General features: G+C 36.9%; 1 protein-coding gene across 13 annotated transcripts in view; it reads left to right on the top strand.

Moving 5' to 3' along the window:
• MBTPS2 (membrane bound transcription factor peptidase, site 2) overlaps positions 1–11,064 on the top strand; it is a 100,667-nt gene that overhangs the window by 19,786 nt on the left and 69,817 nt on the right. For all 13 annotated transcript variants that reach the window (XM_053891759.1, XM_019433532.2, XM_019433531.2 and 10 more), the window contains exons 6-7: positions 3,408–3,526; positions 4,432–4,612. In XM_053891759.1, coding sequence (XP_053747734.1) covers positions 3,408–3,526; positions 4,432–4,612 — 300 coding nt within the window. The remainder of the gene's footprint in view (positions 1–3,407; positions 3,527–4,431; positions 4,613–11,064) is intronic.

Genomic DNA, 11,064 nt, shown 5'->3' with positions numbered 1-11,064 from the left:
TCCTTTGGTATACTTATAAACAAATCATTAATGGACAACACGTTGTTTAAATAAAGGAAACGTGTTGTACCACCCTGCTTGCCACTTAGCCATCATGGGCAAATCTGGAATCCAGAGGGGTGATCTCATACCAGCTGCGTCCCTGACAAGTCCCTGACCAGAGATAAGAGGCTACTCAGAAAGTCAAGAAAGCACTCTGACTGTTGTTTGGGTGGGAAAACAGCATGGTCTGTGCTATGACTGTGTGGTGGGACTATCCTGATAAGGGAGTGATGGTGAGAGTGCAAGCATCTAGGCAGTTCTGGTAGAGCTGGGAGAAAGCTGAATTTAACATAAACATAACAGTGGCAAATGTAATAGGCTAGGGTTGTGGGGGGAGGGGTGGAAAATGGATAATTTTGTGAAATTGTGTTGGGACCAGCTACTTGGTGGGGCAGTGGGGAGGAGGGCGGTTATAGCTGTATCCCTAAGTTAGTTTCACTAGAGAGTAAATTCCACTAGGCAAAAACAAGTTTTTAATTTTGTTTTTTTTCAAATGAAGCTATGAAAGCAATACAAGAAAACCCTAGGTGAGTATCTTCTATAATTTTGAACTGGGAAAGGCTTAATGCAAAGGAGCAATTTGACCATACCAAAATGTAAAATGTCTGCATAGGCAGAACTATAAACCAAGCCAAAATACAAACTGGAGGAAAAATTGTAATACTCTTACAAAGGACTAAATTTTTCAATATATACATTCAATACATTCAATAATGATACATACAAATTAGTAAAAAAAGATAAATGCAATAGATAGAAATAGTTCTCAGACAACAGAAATACAAATAGCCTTTTAATAAACATGAAAGATGTACAAGCTTACTCAAATCACAACAGATTTTACTTTTCACCTAGCGGATGACAAAGTCTAACATTTTCCTAGCATCTAGGGTTATTTACAGGGTAGGGAAACATGCCAGTTATGAGAATATCAATTAATGCAGACTCATTGGAGGTCAATTTTAATGCACATTGTTTTTGACCCAGCAATTCCATTTCTATGGAATTTTCCATACCCTCACAGATGCATAATTAGATATATAACAATATGAACAAAGCTGTTTATTGTAGCATTGTATGAAAAAGTTAAAGCAGCCTATGTTATCATTAGTAGGGAACCTTATAAATAAGTCAATATGTTTTAAAAAAATGAATTACTCTGTAATGGTTATAAGAACTGGGCATTCTGATAAACTAGTAAAATAATGGATGTAAGAAAATTAGTAAAGTACTAGATGTAAGAAATGGGATAAATAGAATATGCAAATAAGGAAAAAGTCCAAAGTTCAAAAATGTAAAATCAAAATACAGTTTCCAGTAGATGCTTTGATACAATTGGTGTATTTAAAAGATCTCTCTCTGTATAGAACCGAAAAGATTGTTTACCCATAATGTCCTGGACTAGAGTTGCCCTGGATATTTCTGGAATTAAAACAACTTACAACACTCAAAAAAAAAAAAAAAAAAAGAACATCTTAACAGTATGAATAAGGTACATGAAACTTGTCTTGGGTATCTGCTGTAATTAAAAATAACAATGGCTTAAACTCTCATACAACATTCCAAATGTAAGTAGTTCAGCACTGAAATGTTAATTGTGTTATTTGGAGGACTCAGGCTCTTTCTGTCTTGTTAGCTCACTATTCCCAACATGCAGCTTTTGTGTCATAGACTCAGGCTTGTCTCTATCTTAGCTACATTCCAGCCATAAGGACAATGATATCCCCATCACCTCCACTCATATCCTGTTAGCCAAAGCAGTCATATGGCCGAACTCAGATTCCTGCAAGTCTGGGAAATGTCTTTAGGTTACATTTCTATCACTATAAAACATTGGCTCTCAACCACTGGTGCTGTCACCCTCCTGTAGATGTTTGGAATGTGTGGGGGCAGGGAGCATTCCTTGGTTGTCTCAGTGAAGGGAGAGTGGCATTCAGTGGGTGGGAGCCAGAAAGGCTAAATATCCTGGAGTGCGAGGGACAGACTTGCACAAATAAGAATTGCAAGGTTCAGAGTGTTAGTAGAGCCCCCACTCTGCCCCATGAGAAAAACTGGTAGAAGAAGGAAAGGATCGGTATGGGGGAGGAGGATATCTAGTGCTATGCTAGTGATTGTTTAACCCCTGGCTCTGGAAGGGAGAGTGAGGAGCTCTGATATGTAGCATTTGCTGGTTTCTGTGGTATAATTACTCCTGCCATGGCCAATTTTAAGGTACCAACCCAAAGTCCCTGAAGGAGGAATTAGGAAGAGATGTACACAGTCTGCTGTGGCAAGCTGGCAGGACCAGCCTCCAGCACACCACTGGGTTCACCTTAACCATTTCTGCATATATGATAGAGATGGTTATAGTCTGTGACATGGTGTAAGATACATACTCTATTTAGTTCGTCAATAATACTCTCCTTAATAGTTTAATTCTTAAAACAATCTCTTTTTCTGAGTACCATTTGGATTTCCTTTATATATATAAACATATATATGTGTGTGTGTGTGTTGAAATTTATTTTTTTCCATTTTATTTTATTTTATTAATATAATTTATTGTCAAATTGGTTTCCATACAACACCCAGTGCTCATCCCAACAGGTGCCCTCCTCTATTCCCATCACCCACTTTCCCCTCTCCCCTACCCCCCATCTACCCTTAGTTTGTTCTCAGTCCTTAAGAGTCTCTTATGGTTTGCCTCCCTCCCTCTCTGTAACTTTCTTTTTCCACTTCCCCTCCCCCATGGACTTTTGTTAAGTTTTTCAAGACCCACATATGAGTGAAAACATATGGTATCTGTCTTTCTCTGCCTGGCGTATTTCACTTACTATAATACCCTCCAGTTCCATCCACGTTGCTGCAAATGGCCAGATTTCATTCTTTCTCATTGCCAAGTAGTATTCCATTGTATATATAAACCACATCTTCTTTACCCATTCGTCCATAACCCAGCTCAGCAAGAATGTTTTTTATTTAGTCTTAACTTTTATTTGAATAGCTCTGAAATTTTTTTCAAAGATCACAAGTATGTTTTGATTAATAATGTATATGTTTTCTGAAAAGAGGATAAAGTGAGTAGAAATTCAATTTATGTTTTATATGTATATTAGAATATAGATTCTCTTAGTGTTAAGTCATATTAGTATGTCGTCTTCTTAATGTGGTATAAACATGCTCATTTTACATTTCACTATCTGAAATGGAAGGGGCCTCTAACTGAACATCTGTCTGCTGTACTAGTAAGTAGATCTGTCTGCTTCGCGGCTTCTTCTGGTTACTTCAGTAACTTATCAGAATCCCCAGGTGTTATGAAGTCCAGATACCTAGATCATTCCTGCCCTTGGTTGAGCTGACTCCTTTTTTTTTTTTTCTCTTTTCAGGTATCTGGCATAATTTCGTCCTTGCACTCCTAGGTATTTTAGCTCTCGTGCTTCTCCCTGTAATTCTCTTGCCATTTTACTACACTGGAGTTGGGGTGCTCATCACTGAAGTTGCTGAGGTAAATAATGAGGATTACTTGGGGCATCCTTTTACCAGATTGTGATGTAACACAGCATTTTATGATGTAAGGAACTTTTATTCAAGTTCTCATATACAGAATGCTCAGTTTTTCCTGAAGAAATTGCTGTCATCCTTTTAAATTGAACAGAAAGTTTTGTGGAAGACATTGGCTTTTTAAAAATACTTAAATTTGTTTCTGTTCTGAGTTACAAAGATAGTATCAAGGTTTTCTACCTGTACTTTGTTGATAAAATGCATCATTTACCTTTACTGTTTATTTTTATAACTGTGCTTTTGAGACAAATGTCCTTACTCCTAAGTAAGAAGATTGAAACCTAGGCTAGCCAGCTGGAACATTTCATGGGAGTTAAGTAACTGTCTTCAACTCTGTATTTCACTCCCTTAAACAATAATTACTGCAGTGGCATCAAGTCTTCTGTTCAGGCTTTCAGAAAAGGAAAATTACCTTTGTGAACAACTGACTCACATATTCATTGTGCTGTGGTATTGTCTGTATATTTGGGACTGTGTTTAGATAAGGACTTGTCTTACAATTTTATCCACCAAGGATATATAAGATAATGAAGGCATTCTGGTGACTACTTTCACAAAAAATTTTAATTAGCAGTTTGGGAAAAACTTTATCATTTTAATCTTCATAGTTGGCAGGTGGGGTTTCTTCAGTTGTGAAAAATTCAATTAGAGAAGTAGGAAAAGTAACTATAATTGTTAGGTTGATTTTGTTAATGTTCTAGGACTGTACATCTTGGATTCAAAGATGGATTATTTTCTGCATTAGCCAAAATATTCTATTTAATTAAATCAGAGTCTTTAATTGTTTGGTCAGATAAATCATAGCTTGTCTTCATATATTATCTGATTTGGTTGTACCCTCTTCCCAAGGACTCACCTGCCATTGGACCCAGAGGCCTTTTTGTGGGAGACCTTGTCACCCATCTACAGGATTGTCCTGTTACTAATGTACAAGATTGGAATGAATGTCTAGATACCATCGCCTATGAGCCCCAAATTGGTTACTGTATTAGTGCATCAACTTTACAGCAGTTAAGCTTCCCAGTTAGAGGTGTGTATATTTCTTCAGTATAATATCATGTTTCAGGGGCGCCTGGGTGGCTCAGTCGGTTAAGTGTCCAACTCTTGATTTCACTTCAGGTTATGGTCTCACAGTTTATGAGTTCAAGCTCCTCATCGGGCTGTCAGCACAGAGCCCTCTTGGGATCCTCTCTCTCCCTCTCTCTCTGCCCCACTCTCGCTCTCTCTCGCTTACTCACTCTCTCTCCCAAAATAAATAATAATATTTTAATAATATTTTTAAATAATAATAACATTAATAATAATATGCTTCAGGCAGCAGTACTTGGCCATTCACCAATTCTTAGCCCATGTCTATAAATTTATTTTGTTCTAATTTTTTTAAATAAATCAGTAAAGTAATAATAGGCACAAACTAGTATCTTGGTAAGTTGGATACTAATATTTATATATTGTTCAATGTCTAACTAATTTCATAATATCATAGTTGACTTTCAAGACTCTAGTATCTAATTCTTTCCACATTTAGAAGAACTTGTGTTAAGTCAGCATTCAAGCTCAACCGTAACCAATTAACTAAATTCCAGTAATTAAATGCTCCCATGCTATATGGATGGTGTCATATCCAAAGCTATTTGGGGTAGAGTTATTTTATGTGGCAGGCATCCAGAGGAATTCATGTTGGTGTCTGAAAATATCCTCTGAAGTCAGATCTGTTGTTCTGTGTAGCAAGCGACAAGGTGAAGCAAGTTTATTCTCAGATGCTCCCAAATTTAGAGTTCTTTCAGCTCTGAAAAATCAGCCTCCCAACTCTTTATATAAAATCATGGGGCCCAGATTATTTGGAGTGTTTAAAAACACAAATTATATTCACAGATTATATCTTTAGGTCAAGAAATGCCCTGGAATGCTTGTCCACATCTACTGGGGTTAGGAAATATGATAAATAATCAGGAGTAACTTCACTGAAGTACTATGTACAACAGTGGCAGAGTAATAAGAATTGATTTAAAATTTTTTTCAAATATAATCTTTCATATATTACCCATTTTTAAGAACTTTTATTACTGTAAAAACTTCTCAAACATACATAAAAGTCAAGAAAATAGTAGAGGGGTGCCTGGCTGACTCGGTCGGAGGAGCATGCTACTCTTGATCTCGGGGTTGTGAGTTCGAGCCCACGCTGGATGTAGAGATTACTTAAGTAAAACTTAGGAAAGAAAAGAAAAGTAGTATAAATGGAACCTTATACATCATTCTCCCAGCTTCCGTAATTATCAACATTTTTCCAACTTTTTAATCTAATTATCCCACTTTTGAGGGGAGTATTTTTAAGCACATCTCAGGCATCATATCATTTCATCCATGAACTTTAGCATGTCTTTAGTACATGATGACTTTTTAAACATGACCACAGTACTGTTATTCACACCTAACAAAATTAGCACTAATTCCTAATATCTAGTCAGTATTCACTTTTCTCTATTTTTTTTTTAATTTTTAAAAAATATTTATTTATTTATTTATTTATTTATTTATTTATTTATTTATTTATTTTGAGAGACAGGGGAGAGGCAGAGAGTGAGGAGAGAAGAATCCCAAGCAGGCTCTGCTCTATCAGCACAGAGCCCAACGTGGGGCTCGAATTCGCAAACCATGAGACCATGACCTGAGCTGAAATCAAGAGTTGGATCCTTAACTGACTGAGCCACTGAAGCGCCCCCTTACCTGTTTTTTTTAATAGTTGATTTAAGTTGGATGGTATGTCTTTTAAGTGTCTTTGAGCTTGGAACAATTCCCCCTGGTGTTTTTTTCTTTTTTAGGTTTTTTTTTTTTTTGAGATCTCATTTAAGAAACTGTCACTTGTTTTGTTGAACTGCCCATATTCTGGATTTGTCTGGCTCTGTATTATGCTTATGATGTCATTAACATGTTCAGATAGCCTCCAGATTTTCTATAGATGGTCATTAGGTGTAGACACTTGATTAAATTCAGGATCCACTTTTTGAGGGGGTGAAAATACTTCATAGGTGGCGCTCACTACTTCCTATTGCATCATGTCAAGAGGCACCCAATGTCTAGTCTTCTCCCTTGTGGTAATGTTAACATTGTTCAGTGGGCTAACCTGATTCTTTAAGGTTGAAATATTTATACATTTTTACTATTCTCAAGAGCCACTTAGCATCTTCCCAAACATTTCAGATGATGGAAGGTTGGTATATGACCTGTAATGTGTTCTTCTCTGAGAGAAATGATCCATTATTTCACACTTCTTAGGTCCTTTATCATTTTCCTCCAATTTCTCTAAATTTGGTGTAATATGTATTGAATTACAAAAGCCAAACTGACCCAGTAATCAAAGTTCTCTCTAGTAGAATTGTTTTATTGTTTTATTTAGGACATCTGCATTTCAAATGTTTAAGGTTTTGCCCCTTTCCTGGCATACAAAATGAAAATGAAAATTTTCCTGGAAATACTCTGAAACTCTTTTCTTTCCTTTTTTTTTTTTTAACATTTATTATTTTTGAGAGAGCGAGACAGAGTGCAAATAGGGGGAGGGGCAGAAAGAGAGGGAGACACAGAATCCAAACCAGGCTCTAGGCTCCAAGCTGTCAGCAAAGAGCCCAACACAGGGCTCAAACCCACGAAGCACGAGATCATGACCTGAGCCGAAGTCAGATCTTTAACCAACTGAGCCACCCCGGTGCCCTTCTGAAACTCTTTCCTTGTCAACTTTTTGAGTATTTCACTGTTATGTATTTGGGAGGTATTTGTGTTAAAACATAAAGCAGATATTACTCTTTCTACTTAATAAAAAAAATCAATCCCAGAGTAATTCTTCAATATCTATTTCATCTCCTTAGGAGTGACTGTATTAGGATACATGTTGATTTTACATGATGACTGTTGACTATGTCTGATAAACCTGTACCTCTATTTAACCGTTTTTAGATGGAGTGAATACATTTAGCCAGTTTATAGGAATCTTAATGACTGTAAATTTAAATTAAATTAAAATATATACTAAATTAATTTTAATGGCAGACTTGACCACTGAGGCTGTAGATATTTTAAAGAAAACTATGGATTATGGTGCCTGGATGGCTCAGTCGGTTAAGCGTCTGACTCTTCATTTCGGCTCATGTCATGATCTCACTGTTTGTGGGATCAAGCCCCACATCAGGCTCTGCACTGAAAGCATGGAGCCTATTTGAGATTCTCCCTCTCTCTCTGCCCTCCCTCCCTATCTCTCTCTCTCTCTTCTCTCTCTCTCCAAATCAATAAATAAATTTTTTTAAGAAAAGAAAGCTATGGATTAATAGTATTTTATATGTATCTAGGTACATTTTTTTATCCTTAGTTATAAAGAGAGGGAAAAGATACAATTAAATATGGTAATACAAAGTGGGCAATAATCCAAAAGTGATTCATGTTCATTTTGGAGTGGACTTTAGTATACATAATTAAAATTCTAGAAATTTACACCACTGCAAAAACAATAAAGCCACCTTGGAAAAAAGATCTGACCCTGGAAGTGCATGTAAGCTGTCCCAACCAATTGTTTCTGGCCACTTACCTCTCATAGGTGTATTATTAAGTTGTTTAAGATATAATTAAGCAGACTGGATGTTCTCCTTAAAATATTAACAAGTAGATTTTTGTCAAATTAGATTTTTTAACGTTTTATTTTATTTTTTGAGAGATAGAGACAGAGTGTGAGTTGGGGGGGACAGAGAGGGGGGAGACACAGAATCTGAAGCAGGCTTCAGGCTCTGAGCAATTTCTGTCAAATTAGAAAAAAATGTGGTTAATCTATGATATGAAATTGTTTAGACCTGCTTTTCTTCTGTTAATCCTTTCCTTTTTGATTTTTAAACATTAACTCACTAAACTACAAATGTCACTGACAGAGGTAAGGCTGATTAAATTCCACCTCTTCCCCTAGTACATGGGGCCAGCCTAAGGAGCTTGTCCCATACACTCCTTGGAGATTGAATGGCCTTTCCAGGAAGCCCCAAAAAAGGACACTGGGTCAGGAATTGGAGCCCATTGCACCTGAAATAGATCTCTGATCTCATTCTGGGTCAGAACAGAAAACAAAACTTTACCCCCATTCATAGTCAAGCCTCTACTTTTACAATTGCTGGGTGTCCATATGCCACTTTGTGATTTGAGTGGAATTGAAAGTTACAGAAAAGAACTAGTCTGGCTCTTTATTTGGGACTATTTTCCTAACAAGTAGCTTGCATCCTCTTTCTTTAGTTTGAGAGGAATCCTTCATTTCATATACACATAAAGCTAAATTCCTTTTTTCTTTCCTGAAAGCATTATCTCGAATAAGAAAGACTGTACTCAACAAGTCCAGCATTTGAACTAGGTTTCCAGGAGCATGAGATTGAAAACTAAAAGCAACTGCTCCCTAAAAAGAAGCTTTGAGCTCAGACTCAGCCATCCCCATTGAACAGCCTATATTCCTATTCAGAGGAGGCGTGGGTATATCCCTGTAACTGCCTGGCAACAGGAATATTGTATTCCTGTCTTATGTATCTATACATATGTATCTATAACTGAAGTGAGAAGAGACCCTTTCCCACCTAGTTTAAGATAATAAAAGAAAACTTCCAGGAATCCTTTCCATGTATTTTGAGTACTCAGATTGTTTTTATGCCTAATCTTTTCTACTGTTTGGGGAAAAGTATCTTGTTTTTTCATTGTGAACATCAAGTTATGATCCAGAGGTTTTTTGCTATCCTAAATTGAAGAGAGAATGTGTGTATATGTGTGTGTGTTTATAATTTTTTTTAACTACTTATTAGGTGATGCTGGTATAAATTCTATAGAACTAAGAACAAATAAAGAGGAGGGGTGCCTGGGTGGCTCAGTTGGTTTAGCATCAGACTTTGGCTCAGGTCATGATCTCGTGGTTAGTGAGTTCAAGCCCTGCGTTGGGCTCTGTGCTGGCAGCTTGGAGCCTGGAGCCTGCTTCTGATTCTGTCTCCCTCTCTATCTGCCCCTCCCCAACTTGTGTTCTGTCTCTCTCTGTCTCTTAAAAATATTAAAAAAAAATTTTTTAAAGAATAAATAAATAGGCTTGCCTCCCTGTGTTGGAGCTCTAACTACATTTATATATTTAATAAGCTAGGATAAGAAAATTATTCAGCTCATTTTAGTAATAGAGAAGGTAGTGGGGACTGTGAACTATACATTGAAAAAGGTTCCAGTCTTTTTCTAAAACTAACCTCAGGGCACCTCAGCGGCTCATTAGACGTCTGACTCTTGATTTTAGCTCAGGTCATGATCTTGTGATTCCTTAGATTGAGGCCCATGTCAGGCTCTGCACTGACAGCACAGTGCCTGCTTGGGATTCTCTCTCTTTCTCTCTCTCTCTGCCCCTCCCCTGCTCATGTGCACGTGCGCACTCTCTCCCTCTCTCGCTCTCTCAAAATAAATAAACATTTTTTTAAGTAAATAAAAAAATGAAATTAACCTCTGGTGGGCGCCTGGCTGGCTCAACTGGAGCATGTGACTCTTGATCTCAGGGTTGTAAGTTCAAACCCCACATTGGGTGCAGAGATTACTTTTAAAAAATTAACCTCTGTTCTAGACTATGCTTTGGAGGCTAAACTATTTCTACAACTATCTTAGGACCCATCTTAGGGTTCATTCAGAATATGTAGGTTCTCCCTATGGTAGAATGAAACTGATCTGTTCTTGAATTACCTAATTGTCTCCCAGACTAAGATTTAAGGGAGAAGTCTAATCTTTCAGAGTTAAATTCAACCTACAAATGCCTCTGGGACCTTTCAATGCAATCTTGAGTGCTTCTTCGAAAGTAGAATTGGATTGGCCTGTCATGCTTAGTAAAAAAGTACATACACTAATATGAGAATTGTCTGTGGCATCCCCATTTATAGGTTAAGAATCGAGTTACAGAAATTGGCTTAGCAACTTGTCCTTTAATGTGACCCAGTAGAAAATATTCTAAAATAAAGTTTTTTTAAACGTAGAACTTTTTTTTTAATTGATAAACAGAGAAATATCAAATTTACCTCTCAAATAGCCACAAAATATGTAACTCTTTATTGGAAAATTCTGTTTGTCAGGAGATATTTACACTTGTGAGGATGGCCACAGCCATGGATTTATGTTTTAGTTAGAGTAATCATCATAGGAAGAAGCCATAACATAAAGGTTGCAAATTGGTGGTAGCCCAGAGACCAAATCCAGCCTTGGCAAATGTATTTGGTCTGGCTTATGTGGTATTTTTTTATATTAATTAGATGCCAATATTTAAAATTGAAGAGGTTTCACATGAAAGTCCAGATTTCAGATTTCTCTTGTAATAAAATCAACAGTCCGTGGAATCAGGCCCCCAAGTTGAGTGCCTGGCTGCTAATCCCATAAAGCAGGGTATACATTTTCTAATTCATCGCAGTCCCTCTACTCCCTATTTTTTTCCCCACACACTATCTACTTCATTTA

Source organism: Panthera pardus, unplaced genomic scaffold (assembly GCF_024362965.1).
Source record: "Panthera pardus isolate Hobbes unplaced genomic scaffold, ASM2436296v1 HiC_scaffold_27, whole genome shotgun sequence".
Taxonomy (NCBI): Eukaryota; Metazoa; Chordata; class Mammalia; order Carnivora; family Felidae; genus Panthera; species Panthera pardus.
This window is presented reverse-complemented; position numbering and strand designations above follow the sequence as displayed.